Consider the following 17215-nt stretch of genomic DNA (forward strand, 5'->3'; position numbering starts at 1 on the left):
ACATGGTGAAATCCTGTCTCTACTAAAAATACAAAAGTTAGCCAGGCATGGTGGTGGGTGTCTGTAATCCTAGCTACTCAGGGGGCTAAGGAAGGAGAATCACTTGAACTCAGAAGGTGGAGCTTGCAGTGAACTGAAATTGCGCCATTTCACTCCAGGCTGGGCAACAGAGCAAGACTTGGTCTCAAAATAAATAAACAAATAAATAAATAAAAATAGTAATAATAGTAAAATGTTTTCTCCATTGAGCATGTATAAAATTTACTGTATCTATTTTGCATTTTTGCTCAGACTATGTTTGAAAAAAACTTTTAGGCCGGGCGCGGTGGCTCAAGCCTGTAATCCCAGCACTTTGGGAGGCCGAGACGGGCGGATCACGAGGTCAGGAGATCGAGACCATCCTGGCTGACACAGTGAAACCCCGTCTCTACTAAAAAATACAAAAAAACTAGCCGGGCGAGGTGGCGGGCGCCTGTAGTCCCAGCTACTCGGGAGGCTGAGGCAGGAGAATGGCGTGAACCCGGGAGGCGGAGCTTGCAGTGAGCCAAGATCACGCCACTGCACTCCAGCCTGGGCGGCAGAGCGAGACTCTGTCTCAAAAAAAAAAAAAAAAAAGAAAAAAACTTTTAAATACATTTTTTTCCTGGGAAAATATTAAGTGAAACAATTCAATTTCTCCTCTTACGGCAATCAAAAAATGGTATGTAACTTAATGCCATCAACTGAGAGGTAAGAAAAATGCACTTAAACTGTGGGCAGGTAGCCAAAGTATCAATTAAGAATCATGTGCTTCAAGCTGGACAGTGGTTAATGCCTGTAATCCCAGCGCTTTGGGAGGCTGAGGCAGGTGGATCACTTGAGGCCAGGAGTTTGAGATCAGCCTAGCCAATGTGGTGAAACCCTATCTCTGCTAAAAATACAAAAATTAGCCAGGTGTGGTGGTGCACGCCTGTAATCCCAGCTACTCGGGAGGCTGAGGCAGAAGAATCACTTGAACCTGGAAAGTGCAGGTTGCAGTGAGTTGAGATCACACCACTGCACTCCAACCTGGGCAACACAACAAGACTGACTCCAAAAAAAAAAAAAAAAAGAATAATGTGCTTCAGAATAATGTGAAATCATAAACTGTACTATAAACTAAGTGGTTGACTCTCCACATAGGATTGCATACATGAAGTACTGTTAGGAGATGGGTAACTCAGACAGTAATCAACAAGATGATGCTTAAAATGCAAGAAAGCCTGGAGGCTTAAGGAAAATGAGGGCGTTTCCCAAAATACACAGAACATACATACCTTAATTTTCCAAAGAAGAATCCCTGAACCTCATCAATAGGATCATTTTCACCAATCACTGTGGTGTTTACCTCAGTTCCTACGAAAGAACAGAAAATCCATATTATTAATAATTGCTCACATTTGAAGCAAAAATGTTACTAGTCTCATAAACATCATAAAATTGAATAATGTGAAAAAAATCAGAAACCCCTGAAATTATACCATTTAAAATGTTGACTATCACAATTACCCTTTGGCAATGGTTCTTTAAACAAACAAATGCATTTTAGTATCTCCTGTGTTCCTGGATAAAGAATGCATTTTTCCCTTAAACTTTGGAAAATTTTATATGCTAAAATCTTCAAAATTAATAGATTTAAACATTATGGACAACTATGAAATTAACAGTTTTAAACACTATGAACAAAGAATTTTTCAATATCAAAATTCTGAAGAATTTATAATTAGTCAACTTAATCCTAAACACATTATTGAAGAAAACAGAAGGATGAGGTAGTAGTTTATTTTCCATCTGCTTTACTACTCAGATTTTTTATCTTTAAAATGAGCTTAAAAGAAAGAAATGAAAAAAACAGCATTTAAAACTTGTAGATAAAATAAATTCAAAACCCTAGAGTATTACAACAGAAAGTATCCACAGTAAACTGTTCCATGTACAGAACTAATAAACACCACAAAATTGTTTGCTAAATATAGGATACTTTAAGATTTCACGTTGGAGTCACAAATAAATGGCTATTTGTAAACCCCATATAACATCAACAACAATAGCTACTACTTGCTGAACGTTTTTGGGCAAACTGTGCCAGGTTCTTTCTTGGTGTGTTTTCTTTTTTTTTTTCAGTACATGAAAAAATTCTTTACTTACACATCTTATTTATTCCTCCCCAATACTGGAAGAGACATGTATCATTACCTGCATTTTACACAAGAGAAAACTGGGACCTAGAGAACTTGCTTCAGGGTCACCCACTCAGATGTAACAGAACCAGGATGCAAACACAGGTTCAGCATACGCCTAAACTTTTCATAAGGAAACAAACTCCCCTTTAACTCATATTTGAAGAAAGCACATTGGTCCCACTTTTACCAATTCACCTTTCACCTGAGTATCATCCTTGGCCTTGTACTCAGTGCTCTTAATGGCCAATTCCACACCATAGCCAGAGAGGTAAACAGGCTCCTTCCTGGGATTCTGCAAGGAAAGCAAGAATTCCACCATTACCACCTAGCTCTTTCTATGTCACAGTGTACACAGCATGACCATGTTAATGTTGCATCTACTAGCCTTTACCTAGGATTATGCACTCAAAATATCTTTAAATTGTTTTTTAAGGGTATTAGCTATATAGCTAAGAAAGTTCACTAAATAAATTTTTTTAGTCCAAAATCTACCAAAAAATCAAGAGTAATAAAAGCACTTATCTACCATTAAAATATTGATCATACGTTTTAAAAATCAATTCAGAGTCTGTATCTCTCTCCTTATAAAATCCTAGGCTCCCTTACATGTTGTAGGCTGCCACAACTGTGGGAATGGAATTCAAGGTAGATGCAAAACCAGAAGAATGGACAGCCGAAAGTGCTAAGGTCCCAACCACAAGAAATGGAGAAAGAAAAGAAGAAGTTCCAGAACCTACAGAGCAGGGTTGAAAGGTGGTGAGGTCTCAATCCCAGAGATGTTTCTGAGGCCCATGGGAGTCTGCTTTTTATTAAATTTAAATGCCTTTGAGCGGAGCTTGGACTGACCAGATGTCACAGACTCACCAGCATCCTGACTGAAGATGGCCCTTCAGACATTAACATCTATCCTAACAGCAATAGAGGGGGCAGAGGGAGAGTCAAAAACTGGACTTTGATAAAACTTTCTGCTTGTACAAATTTTCATTTACAATTTTATAAAAATAATTATAAATAATTATTAAAAATATTAAAATTAAATATTAAAAATGTTGAATTAAAAATAATTTAAAACAATTATTAAAATATTAAAAATAATTACGAAAATAATAATAATAATAAAATGTGACTCACGCCTGTAATCCCAGCACTTTGGGAGGCTGAGGCGGTCAGATCACCTGAGGTCAGGAGTTCGAGACCATCCTGGCCAACATGGTGAAACCCCGTCTCTACTAAAAATACAAAAAATGAGCTGGCATGGTGTCATGTGCCTGTAATGACAGCTACTGGGAGGCTGAAGCAGGAAAGTCGAACTCAGGAGGTAGAGGTTGCAGCAAGCTGAAATTGTGCCACTGTACTCCAGCCTAGGTGACAAGAGCGAGACTCCCTCTCAAAAATAAATGAATCAATCAATAAAATTTTTATTTTTTTGGCATGAACTTAGTACTGAGCTTATAATGACACAGAAACTTTAAAAGGCTAACAACTTTTACATATAAATATTTTAAATGACTAAATATTACACAGAGTCTTAAAAGCTTAATATTATATCAAGTCTACCTATGAATCGCCTATTTAGAAAATCCTCCCGCTTCCAGCACATAAAAAGGTGGCAAAGAGAAAACAGAAGAAAAAAGATTGGAAAAGAAACTGAATTCAACAATCAGTTCCATAGTATAATGACCATATTAAAGTTAGAAAAGATTATTTACATGGTTCACTTTGAAATAAAATGTAAACTTTATCAAGCCATTTTTTTTAGCATGTTTTTTATTTCTTCAGAAAGTGAAGCAAAGCACATCTTATGTGCAAATAACAAACTCAATGAAACTACTGGATTTCTCAAAAAAGGGGTTCAAATAACTAGATTATTTTATAAAGAGGGAGATTATTATGTTCTAAGGTCACGCTGGGCAAATTACATTCAAAACAGGTGTAAAATAAATCAATACTTACAAATATATAATGTCTGAATACATAATTGATTTTGCCTGCATTGCTTTTTGATATAAGTTGGCGGTGAAAATTAGAAAATTCCTCAGAGCCAATCTCAGAGTAGAAAATCACCACTGGGCTTTCAGGATTAGATGACGGATATCTGTGATCTCCTTTGAACAATAAAGGTTTGGGTCTGAAAATAAATAATAAAAGCTTAAAACTTTAAGAATAATTGTGAAACACTAAAAATGTCACAAAATATAAAGTACAGCTATGAAAATTTAAATAAAGATTATAAGCATCTTAATATGAAGGGCAGCATGATATTATTTAAGTAATATTTTCTTAAATAATTACTATCAGGTATAAGTCTTGTTTATTCATAATTAAAAATAACAAAAGTACATTATACAAAATACTAACTATAAAATGTAAACACTGGCCAGGTCCAGTGCGTGATGCCTGTAATCATAACTAAGAAGAGCCTGGGCAACATGGCAAAACCTCGACTCTATAATAAATAACAAAAACTAGCTGGGTATGGTGGCGTTCACCTGTAGTCCCAGCTACCCGGGAGGCTAAGGTGAGAGGATCACCTGAGCCCCAGAGATTGAGGCTGCAACAGTCCATGATCATGCCACTGGACTCCAGCCTGGGTGACAGAGCAGGACCCTATCTCAAAAAAAAAAAAAAAAAAAAAAGAATAAAATAAACCTCAATTAATAATAGCTACCAATTCCTAAAAAGGGAGGAAAAGGGCCAAAAAAGGACACATATTCAAATGACCACTAAATCTTGAGTATGTATGTATGTGTTTTTTGTGTGTGTGTGTGTGTAAAACATAATATAATATTTCTGTTTGTTTGTTTTTTTGGAGATGGAGTTTCGTTCCTGTTGCCCAGGCTGGAGTACAATGACATGGTCTCGGCTCACTGCAACCTCCGCCTCCTAGGTTCAAGTGATTCTCCTGCCTCAGCTTCCTCAGTAGCTGAGATTACAGGCATCTACCACCACACCCGGCTAATTTTTGTATTTTTAGTAAGAGATGGCGTTTCACCATGTTGGCCAAGCTGGTCTCAAACTGCTGACCTCAGGTGATCCACCCGCCTCGGCCTCCCAAATTGCTGGAATTACAGGCATAAGCCACCACGCCCGGTCAATATAATATGTTATATACTATGTTATATTTTAAGAAGTCCTCAGTCTGTCGCTCAGGTTGGAGTGCAGTTGCATGATCTCTCCACTCACTGCAGCCTCGACCTCCAGGGCTCAACGAGGGACTACAGGTGCATGACACCATGCCAGCCAAATTTTGTATCTTTTGTAGACATGAGGTTTTGTCATGTTGCCCAGGCTGGTCTCGAACTCCTGGCTCAAGCAATCTACCCGCCTCTGCCTCCCAAAGTTCTGGGATTATAGACGTGAGCAACCACGGCTGGCCAAGTACTTTTTTCTACCCTATAAATAGAATATGATTACCTTTTCATTTAAAAATGTAAGTATAGGCCGGGCACGGTGGCTCAAGCCTGTAATCCCAGCACTTTGGGAGGCCGAGACGGGCGGATCACGAGGTCAGGAGATCAAGACCATCCTGGCGAACACGGTGAAACCCCGTCTCTACTAAAAAATACAAAAAACTAGCCAGGCGAGGTGGCGGGCGCCTGTAGTCCCAGCTACTCGGGAGGCTGAGGCAGGAGAATGGCGTGAACCCGGGAGGCGGAGCTTGCAGTGAGCCGAGATCCGACCACTGCACTCCAGCCTGGGTGACAGAGCAAGACTCTGTCTCAAAAAAAAAAAAAAAAGTAGGCCGGGCGCGGTGGCTCAAGCCTGTAATCCCAGCACTTTGGGAGGCCGAGACGGGCGGATCACAAGGTCAGGAGATCGAGACCATCCTGGCTAACATGGTGAAACCCCGTCTCTACTAAAAAATGCAAAAAAAAAAAAACTAGCCGGGCGGGTTGGTGGGCGCCTGTAGTCCCAGCTACTCGGGAGGCTGAGGTCGGAGAATGGCGTAAACCTGGGAGGCGGAGCTTGCAGTGAGCTGAGATCCGGCCACTGCACCCCAGCCTGGGCGACAGAGCAAGACTTCGTCTCAAAAAAAAAAAAAAAAAAGTAAGTATAAATAATGCAAAAAGCAGAGGCTAACATTAAGCATATTACTTGCCAATTATATTAAGTCTATCTCCTCTACTATTTTTACTACTATGATCTTCCTAATGGACATTTTTGTTTCTGTTTTTATTTTGGAGTCAGGGTCTCACTCTGTTGCCCAGGCTAGAGTGCAGTGGCATGAACACAGCTCACTGCAGTCTCTACCTCCCAGGCTAAAGTGATCCTCCCACCACAGCCCAATAGCTGGGACCAAAGGCGTGTGCCCAGTTACTGCCACCACGCTCAGCTACTTTTTGGATAAACAGTGTCTCACTTTGTTGCACAGGTTGGTCTGGAATTCCTGGGGTCAAGCAATCCTCCTGCCTCAGCCTCCCAAAGTGCTAGGACTACAGGCTTGTGCCTCTAATGGACTTAACATTTCAGTTTTCCTCATAAATTTTAAAACTTCTCCCCAAAAAACTTATCTAAGGATGGCATCAAGATATTAACAGATCTTAATGCAGACTTTATGACCTACCAATAACTCAGCAGAAAGTAAAGACATGAATAAGGATGCTCCATATAACCTTATTGTAACAGGGGTAAAAAAAGAAAATGACTTAAAAATCCATCAGTAAGAGATAAATTATCAATTATGGGGCAGTCTTACATAGGTTATGCATGTGTTCAAAACGATGAGATACACCCACTCGTACTACATGGGAAGATGCCTTTTATAAAAATAGAACTACCTACATGTATAAATTTAAAACCATAGAAAAAAGTCTGAAGGTATATATGCCAAACCATTAAAAGTAGTTACCACTTCTCAGAGAGGAGACACTATTATTCTTTTCTTTATAAAGGTGTGCATTATTGTTGTAGCAAATCAAATAAAGTTTTTTAAAAGAATTACAAAGCCATCAATGTTGTTTCCCCCGAGAGAGCACGAATGTATCACATGCAGCCGTTTCTGAATGTCCATGTCTTGACCCTGAGAGGGCTGGAGTGCACACTGTGTTTTTTGGTTAGCACTCTGAGTAAGAATCACTACTGACGTTTGGTGGGCAGAGGATGGGTGCTGGGCAGACAATCTCACTAAAGAAGACCTACACTACCTCACTGCCATTAGCAGTGCTGACAGGGCAGGCCAGCCCCATGTAGAGCTCACTGTTGTGTTTATGAACAGCATTAGAGGAGGTACAGGCGGCTTGCTGCCCTCACCAGTCAGCAAAATGATACACAGCCGAGTTGTCTACCACAGGAAACCTACCTTTGGGCAAAAAAGCTGGTACATTAGTTACCAAATTAATATTCAAATCAAGCCTGCAATTATCTTTCAAATATCCTCCTTTGTCTGAAACTAATAATATCCTGAGAGATATTATCATTAATGTCATTATTTCAGGCACTGGCTTTAACACACACAGTATTTCTTACTAAGCTAATGACAAAGCCCATGTCATTGCTCAGATGCAGTCATTACTAAATAATAACAGTTAATACTGAATACTTGTATTATCTCCATTTTGAAATGAGATTAATTTGCCACATTTCACAAAACGATTTTAAGTGACGGAGCTGAGATTCAAATCTAGTCAGTCTGGTTCCAGAAGCCATACTCTAAACCATTACACCTAATGATACAAAACAGATGAGAAAATCAGAAGGTAGATGACATACAGAAGCAGCACTGGAAATGCGTGATATGAAAACAAAGGAACACACAATCTACCTTTCAGAGGCTGTCAGTAGAAGAGTCTCCAGGGTATCAGATTCACAAGTCGTCTTTCCATGCACGGAAAAAAACGAATTACATCCTTCCGGTGGAGGTTCATCAGCTGCGATCTGTCACAGAAGACACACACTTTTTAAAGTTCTAACCAAGGATGAGATAAAGACATGTATAATCAAAACAGGTGATTAAATTATGACAAGAAAACATTGGTGAAAGTGGCTGAGTGTGGTAGCTCGTGCCTGTAATCCCAGCACTTTGGGAGGCCAGAGTGGGAGGATCACTTAAGCCCAAACCTGGGCAGTTAAGCCTGCCACTTAAGCCTGGGCAGCATATTGAGACCCCATCTCTACAAAAAATAAAATAAATAAAAAATTAGTTAGTCACAGTGGCATACGCCTGTAGTCCCAGCTACTGAGAAGGCTGAGGTAGGAGGATTGCTTGAGCCTGAAAGGCTAAGGCTGCAGTGAGCCATAATCACAGAACTGCACTCCAGTCTGGGCAACAGAACAAGACCCTGTCTCAAAAAAACAAAATCAATAAACGCAAAAACAGGCCAGCCACAGTGGCTCACGCCTGTAATCCCAGCAATTTGGGGGGCAGAGGCAGGGTGGATCACCTGTGGTCAGGAGTTCGACACCAGCCTAGCCAACATGGCAAAACCCTGTCTCTACTAAAAATAAAAAAATTAGCTGGGTGTGGTAGCAGGCTACCCCAGCTGAGGTAGGAGAGTCACTTAAACCCAGGAGGTGGAGGTTGCAGTGAGCTGTGATTGCGCCACTGCACTCCAGCCTGGGCGACAGGGCAAGACTCTGTCCCAAAATAAAGAAAAATGAAAAAAAAAAAAAAAACCACTTCATATTATGACGATGTATCCTTGGGCAATACAACAATACAGTAACACAGCAAGTGATTCCAACAGAAGTTAACAGGGTGGTTGGTTTCAGAGGGCGAAAGGTGGCCACAGTCAGGACACAGTACGTGGAGGGCTTTCCATGGCACCAGATCAAGTCCTGCTTCTTGACTTGGGTGAAAATTACAAGGCTGTTCACATTATAATAATCCATTACTATACATTTTTTGTGAGTGGTTTTTCTATGTTTTATTTTATAATAAAAAATAATTTTAAAATCAACTTTGCTTTTATATCAAATATCTAGTTGGTGAAGACACCTTTGACTGTCTCTTCTTAAATCTCTCTCTTTTTTTTTTTTTTTTGAGACGGAGTCTCACTGTCGCTCAGGCTGGAGTGTGGTGGCATGACCTCGGCTCACTGCAAGCTCCGCCTCCCGGGTTCACGCCATTCTCCTGCCTCAGCCTCCCGAGTAGCTGGGACTACAGGCGCCCGCCACCAGGCCTGGCTAAGTTTTTATATTTTTAGTAGAGACGGGGTTTCACCGTGTTAGCCAGGATGGTCTCGATCTCCTGACCTCGTGATCCAACTTTTGGAATTTGGCCTTCCAAAGTGCTGGGATTACAGGCGTGAGCCACCACGCCCGGCCTTAAGTCTCTCTTAACTTGAGGTTCCTCTGTCCCTCTTTTTCTTTTCAATTACAATAGAAATTTCCATAATTTATTTATTGAAGAAACTGGATTACTACAACGATTCCTGTATTCTTGATTTTCCTGACTGCATCCCTGTGGTTATGCTAAACATTTCTTGCCTCCTGTATTTCCTGTGAACTGCTTTTAGAACTACAGGCTGTGATTAGATGCTGGTTCATTGGTTTAACAAGATTACATCTCCCAAGCTGCAATGCATAAATAAAATATTGCTGTCTCTTTTCCATACCGATATTCTTTTTCTTATTTTTTTTAAATCTGCGGGTTGAAGACTTAACATCAATTTTGCTTATTATTTCTTTTTTTAAATCATAAATCCTAGAAAATTTCAGGCAAAAAAGTGATAGCTCTGTAATTCAATTCCAGGACAGCTGCAGTCTATCCATTCATCATGACATCCATTCATCATGACATCCATTCACCGTGACATAAAATGCTGTTCTTTAAGAGCACGGGACCCACCTGCTGGAAGGCTTGGATCGTAGCTGAGTAGGAACGAAGAGACAGACAAAATTTCAACAAATTCTGCTGGAGAGGTGACAGAAACTGAAATGCAGCTTCCAGTATTGCATGATAATAGGAATAATCAGTACCTGTCAAGGAAGAACATTAACCAAAGTAATTGCATATGACTGGAGAAATCTAAAGAAGATAGCTCATGAAGCACAAAGCTGTGTTACAAAGGTATGTGATGGCAAGTTTTACCAGTATATTGTCTTGAACTCTCATCAAATGCTTAAAATTCCCTGGAATACACAATGCAGTTGGGCTCTTCCTCTCCTCTTCCCTTTCAAACTATTCCCTCCCCTGGACCACTATTTTCCCACGTACCTGGATGACTGATAGTTACGTACTTCCTCAGAAATAATTCAGCTGTGAAATCACCTACTCCAGGAAGTCTCCACAGTCCCTACCCCATGCTTCAATGGACCAGTTACATCTCTTCCTCAATCCCAGAACACTTCTCTGTTTGCCTCTTTCACTTACCATATCATTTACTAAATTATTTATTCACTGTCTATCTATACCCCGCCTAGACTTCTGGTCCCCAGAGGCAGAGGCTATGACCTATTTATCCTTATATCCATGATGCCTAGCACATGGTAACTATTCCAAAAACTAAACAAAACTGAGCAGTGTGATGAGGAAGTTACAGTATTAAAGAATACTGATGACATTTTAAAGTTTGAAAAGAAGCATTTAAACAAAAAGTTGGACCAAATTATTTTAAAGAAAAAAAATCCAAATACTAACGTGAAAAAATCCCCAGGATAAATGAAAAGCAAGGACACAAAACAATGTACATAATAACTTATTTTTTTTTAACTAGGAGAAAGAATGAGAAATAAAAATACATATGTATATATTTGTTGTAAAAAACACTGAAGGCTAAACAAATTAATTTAAAATGTTATAAAAAGCAGGAAAGAAACAGAAGGAACAGGGTCAAGGAGGAAACAATTTTTTTTTATATATATATACAAAAATTTTTTTTTTTTTTTTTTTTTGAGACGGAGTCTCGCTCTGTCGCCCAGGCTGGAGTGCAGTGGCCTGATCTCAGCTCACTGCAAGCTCCGCCTCCCGGGTTCACGCCATTCTCCTGCCTCAGCCTCCCGAGTAGCTGGGACTACAGGCGCCCACCACCTCGCCCGGCTAGTTTTTTTTGTATTTTTTTAGTAGAGACGGGGTTTCACTATGTTAGCCAGGATGGTCGCCATCTTCTGACCTCGTGATCCGCCCGTCTGGGCCTTCCAAAGTGCTGGGATTATAGGCTTGAGCCACCGCGCCCGGCACAAATAATTTTTACTGAAAAAATGTCATCTTAAATGTCGAAGTTCAAATGTGATTATTTCAAATTTTTATAAATATAAATATAAAGGTTATTTGCATATAACCTTTTATATAGCTTTGACTTGGGAATCACATGTTATCCATGCACAAAAACTTAAATTTTGCATTTTAAAGGACAAGCACAGTGGCTTACGCTTGTAATCCCAAAACTTTAGGAGGGTGAGGCAGGAGGATTATTCGAGCCCAGGAGCTCAAGAGATCAGCCCTGGTAACATAGTGCGTCTCTTTTTTAAAAAATAAAAATAGGCAGGGCACGGTGGCTCATGCTGTAATCCCAGCACTTTGGAAGGGGGAGGTGGGTGGATCACCTGAGGTCAGGAGTTCTAGACCAGCCTGGCCAACATGGTGAAACCCCATCTCTACTAAAAATATAAAAATTAGCCATGGGAGGTGGCAAGCGCCTGTAATCCCAGCTGAGGCAGGAAAATCACTTGAATCCGGGAGGCAGAGGTTGCAGTGAGCTAAGATGGCGCCACTGCACTGCAGCCTGAGCAAGAGGAGACTCGGTCTCAAAAAATAAAGAAAGAAAATAAAATGTTCCATTTTAAAAAGAAAATACAAATATTAACATTTTATGAGGCAGAATATAAAAGGTTCTATACTGTAATAGCATCCTCTATGTAAAAAATAGATAAGAAATATCTCAAAATGATGCCAGAATGTTAATGGTGTCAATCTTGGGTGGCAGGAATATAAATAATATTTCAAACAAATAAAATGTTTAACACGCTTTTATGTTGTTCATAGAATTCATACTCCTATAGCTTTAATGAATATGTATTATCATTTTTACTGAAAAAATGTCATTTTAAATGTCAAAGTTCAAATTTGATTATAAACCCACTTTGATAAATTTGTTCTATAAAATCTTAAAAATAAAGTATTTTTTGATAACTTAATTCTAGTTGCCTTGAAATTAGTAAAACTTACAGATGCTTGTTTAAAATATTTACATATCTATATTGCCAAAAAAAAAAAAAAAAAAGATTCAGGCTGGGCATGGTGGCCCACCCCTGTAATCCCATCACTTTAGGAGGCCAAGGTGGGAGGCGGGGCAGGGATGCCTTGAGGCCAGGAGTTTGAGACCAGCAAGTGCAACATAGCAAGACCCATCTTAACAAAATTTAAAACTTAGGCAGGCCTAGCTGCACGCACCTATAACACCAGCTACTAAGGAAGATGAAGCACGAAGACTGCTTGAGCTCAGGAGTTCAAGATTGTAGTGAGCTATGATCATACCACTGCACTCCAGCCTCCAGAGCCAGACTCTGTTTCCAAAATCAAAATAGGCCGGGCTTGGTGGCTCACACCTGTAATCCTAGTACTTTGGGAGGCTGAGGCGGGTGGACTGCCTGACGTCAGGAGTTTGAGACCAGCGTGGCCAACATGGCAAAACCCCATCTCTGCTAAAAATACAAAAATTAGCTGGGCGCAATGGTGGGCACTTGTAATCCCAGCTACTCAGGAGGCTGATGCAGGAGAATGGCTTGAGCTCAAGAGGCAGAGATTGCAGTGAGTCGAGATCACGCCACTGCAGTCCAGCCTGGTGACAGAGCGAGACTCTGTCTCAAAAAAATAAATAAAATAAAATAAAATAAAAATAAATAAAATCTAGCTGGGTGCAGTCACTCACGCCTGTAATCCCAGCACTTTGGAATGCCGAGGCAGGAGGATCGCTTGAGTCTCAGGAGTTCAAGACCAGCCTGGGCAACACACAAGACCCTGTCTCTACAAAAAAAAAAATTTTTAATTAGCCCAAATAAAAAATAATAATAAATTAAATAAAATAAATATTTGGATAGATCACACCGAGTGAAAAAAGTGAAATAAAATAAAAACAAAACAAAAAGATTCAGACAACTTTTAAAATATGTATTATTTTAATAAAAAATTTAAAAGTTAAAAAATCAATACAGGCCAGGTACAGTGGCTCATGCCTATAATCCCAGAACTTTAGGAGGCTGTGTTGGGAGGATCACTTGAGCCCAGAAGTTTGAGACCAGCCTGGGCAACACAATGGGACAGACCTCATCTCCATTGTATTTTTTTTTTTAAATTAAATAATTTTAAAAGAAGAAAAAAAACCAACCCATTAACATCAACAGCAGTCACACAATTTTGAAACAGTTCCTATTCTGTAAGAACCTGTATCTGGCCAGGTAAGGTGGCTCATGCCTGTAATACCGGCACTTCGGGAGGCTGAGGCGGGTGGATCACTTGAGGTCAAAAGTTCGAGACCAGCCTGGCCAACATGGGGAAACCCCATCTCTACTAAAAATACAAAAATTAGCCAGGTGTAGTGGCGAATGCCTGTAATCCCAGCAACTTGGAACCAGGAGAAATGATTGAACCTGGGAGATGGAAGTTGCAGTGAGCCCAGATCACGCCACTGCACTCCAGCTTGGAAACAAAGCAAGACTTCGTCTCAAAAAATAATAATTAAAAAAATAATAATAACCTGTATCTGTCAATGTAAATTAATATTCAAGGTTTTAACTACTCACATATCAGCATCTCCAACTATTAATGTTTACACCCTATATAGCTTATACTAAGTTTAAAAAATGTGAAAGCACATCATAAAAACTGTAAATGAGGTTTTACAGGATAATCATTAATTTGACACCTTAACACTCAAGTTGTGGGTGGCTGGCAGGCATAGTGGAAAACATTCTGGATGATACTAACTTAACGACAATGAACTTAATAGATAATAGATCAGTTGTGTAATTAGTTCATAACACAAAAAAAAACAGTGAATCAGATTAGATGGTTATTAATACTGAATGACTTAAAATGAAATGTACTTCCACAAAATATTCACATAGCATTTTAATAAAAGATCATGACAGAACAAAAACAAAAGGGGAAAAAAACAAAGGTACCACTTATAGCCAAAGTTATAAACTGCTTCAAAACTAATTATTTGTGTTGTGTTGGCTCTTCCTGACCACGATCATAACTCCAATCATTAAAGACAACAATGTTTTCCATTAACGGCCATGCCACACATACTACACAGAGACCATTTTCTCCTAATATATTCCCAGACACCAAAGTCAAAGAGGAATTTGCTTCAATTTTACCGTGATGATCTGATGATCCAATATTTTGACTGGCTTCTACAAAATTCCAAAATTTCTCTTGACTGTCTTCTGCTAAAAACTCACTGGGAGAAAAGATCAGAAATAAAACAACTTAATAAAATTTTCTAATATAAGCTATATGACTAAAGAGAGTAAAATTAAGTTTTGAAGTTTCCAAATGTCCGTAGTTTGACTTTTAATCTATAATACATAATACTCCTTTATGTATAATATGTTTTTAATGATAAGCAAGTCCTACCAGCATATTAGTTATTAGTAACTTAGCCTATGAACTTTTTCACCCAATAGCTATTTCTTAAGAAACTTGGAATAATAAAAACATAAAAGGGAAGTCTCAATATAAAGAAAGCTTATGAAACCCCACTGACAAAAATACTATGAGTAGTGGAAGCAGAACTAGGAACTGATGATTCTAGTATTAGTTCTGTTTACTTATTTTCTGAAAGGCCTTACAAAGAACAAAAAATATGTTTTGCCTAAAGTTCTCCCACAGTAAAATATGAACCACAGAAAAATTTCTGGGAGACTAAAGGCAGCATGTTGTAATCTTTTAACACCCCTAAATCCAAATTTTCAAGATCACCAAACTTAGTTTAAAATTAGCACTGATCTAACAAAATCAGATCCAAGAACTTAATGCCATCTTAATTGTTTTTCAACTTTACACTACTAAAATAATGGCCAATCTAAATTTCCCTTCATTCAAGAGTCTAAAACCCCTAAAAGGAAATGCATGTAGTAATTGAATGACTCATGTCAACTGCTTCTCTTCTCCTCTGAGCCATAATACTAATGCAGTAGTGATCTTTCACTGTCTTAAAGCAAACTACAGATCTGGACCTCAGCTTACCTAGCCAAAGGAAGACCTTCCCATTACTTGTGAACACTGAGGTGTACAATCTCACTCTACTCCACAGCTAGACACAGAAATATGGGAAAATAAGACACATTTCCTGGTGATGCACAGCTTCTCTAAAAATAGGTTTCTGAAAATACTCATTATCATAATATATTAAATTTCTTAATGCCTCCTTGAGAGTAGTATTTTTCTAGGCTTTCTAGTAACTGACATAGACAACACACCAAGCTTAGCATAGCTTATAGTCTAAGAAAACAAGTACTAAGACAGATAAACCAGGATGTGCAAATAAACACTAAATTAATTAATTAAAGGCACATTCACAAGATAAGCAGAGAGGGGGAAGGTGACACACTCACCAGTGTGGTGAAAACTAAGATTCAATCAGGCGAAGACTCTCCCAGTAAAGGCCACACACAAATACATGCTTTTCATACAATTACAGGGAAGCTTCTTGAAACATACATTCTTTTCACCCCACTGCCTACATAAGTCTTACAAGGTCTAAACTTGGAACAGTCCTAATATTGCTTACTAGATCCACTGAAACAACCCAGGGGAGAGAAGAATACAAGATATTATTAAAGAAATGCTGCCAAGGCCGGGCGCGGTGGCTCAAGCCTGTAATCCCAGCACTTTGGGAGGCCGAGACGGGCGGATCACGAGGTCAGGAGATCGAGACCATCCCGGTGAACACGGTGAAACCCCGTCTCTACTAAAAAATACAAAAAAAACTAGCTGGGCGAGGTGGCGGCGCCTGTAGTCCCAGCTACTCGGGAGGCTGAGGCAGGAGAATGGCGTAAACCCAGGAGGCGAAGCTTGCAGTGAGCTGAGATCCGGCCACTGCACTCCAGCCTGGGCGACAGAGCGAGACTCTGTCTCAAAAAAAAAATAAAATAAAAAAAAAAGAAATGCTGCCTTTTTTAAAAGCATATTTTTGTTGCTTTTTGTTTTTTTAGCTTCTTATCTAACACTTATTCCACCGAGTATAAATTATGATTTTACAGGCCGGGCGCGGTGGTTCACACCTGTAATCCCAGCACTTTGGGAGGCAGAGGTGGAACATCTGAGGTCAGGAGTTCGAGACCAGTCTGGCCAACATGGTGAAACCCCATCTCCACTAAAAATAGAAAAAATTAGTCGAGGGTGGTGGCGGGCGCCTGTAATCCCAGCTACTCAGGAGGCTGAGGCAGGAGAATCACTTGAACCCAGGAAGGGGAGACTGCAGTGAGCCGAGATCATGCCATTGCACTCCAACCTGGGCAACAAGAGTGAAACTCCCTCCCCCTCCCCCCAAAAATCATGATTTTACAAATTATATGATGTCTGGGATTTGCTTTAAAATATTCTAGTGCGGGAGGAGAGAAGGTGGTGGTGATGGTGGTTATTGTACTTAAATTGATAATTGTTAAAACAGGGTGATGGGTGCAGAGACAGTACATTATACCATTCTCTCCATATGTAAATGTTTTGAAATGCCATAATCTAGGACAAATTTTTAATCTACAACACAAAAAAAGCTACAAACAACCAGAATGAATGCCCACAAGATAGTACAAATAGGGTAGCAACTTGTTTTCTTAGATTTCCAAAGCTATTGTGGGAGATCAGCATTGGTCTTCCTTCTATGTAGAACTAGAAGGAGAGAAGAAACTAATATTTAAGGAGGGTCTATGACGTGACGGTCACTAAGCTTGGCATATTTACTTGTGTCCTCAAATCCACACAGCCACCCTCAGATATAACCGTTTTTCAAGTAAATAAGCTGTAATTCAGAGACGCTACTAACTTGCTTACAGACATAGAGTGAGTCAATGGAAAAGCTGGAATATAAATTCATGTCCATTTAATTTATACTTCTATCACGCTACAT

The 17215-nt window shown here is 39.5% G+C and overlaps 1 protein-coding gene across 5 annotated transcripts in view; it reads right to left on the bottom strand.

Moving 5' to 3' along the window:
• The window catches only part of UGGT1 (UDP-glucose glycoprotein glucosyltransferase 1), a 108463-nt gene that overhangs the window by 80509 nt on the left and 10739 nt on the right, over window positions 1-17215 (bottom strand). For all 5 annotated transcript variants that reach the window (XM_015431933.4, XM_065525342.2, XM_005572833.5 and 2 more), the window contains 6 exons: window positions 14463-14545; window positions 9988-10118; window positions 7963-8075; window positions 4155-4329; window positions 2397-2493; window positions 1296-1374 (listed from right to left, as the gene is read on the bottom strand). In XM_015431933.4, coding sequence (XP_015287419.3) covers window positions 1296-1374; window positions 2397-2493; window positions 4155-4329; window positions 7963-8075; window positions 9988-10118; window positions 14463-14545 — 678 coding nt within the window. The remainder of the gene's footprint in view (window positions 1-1295; window positions 1375-2396; window positions 2494-4154; window positions 4330-7962; window positions 8076-9987; window positions 10119-14462; window positions 14546-17215) is intronic.

Source organism: Macaca fascicularis, chromosome 12 (genome assembly GCF_037993035.2).
Source record: "Macaca fascicularis isolate 582-1 chromosome 12, T2T-MFA8v1.1".
Classification (NCBI taxonomy): Eukaryota; Metazoa; Chordata; class Mammalia; order Primates; family Cercopithecidae; genus Macaca; species Macaca fascicularis.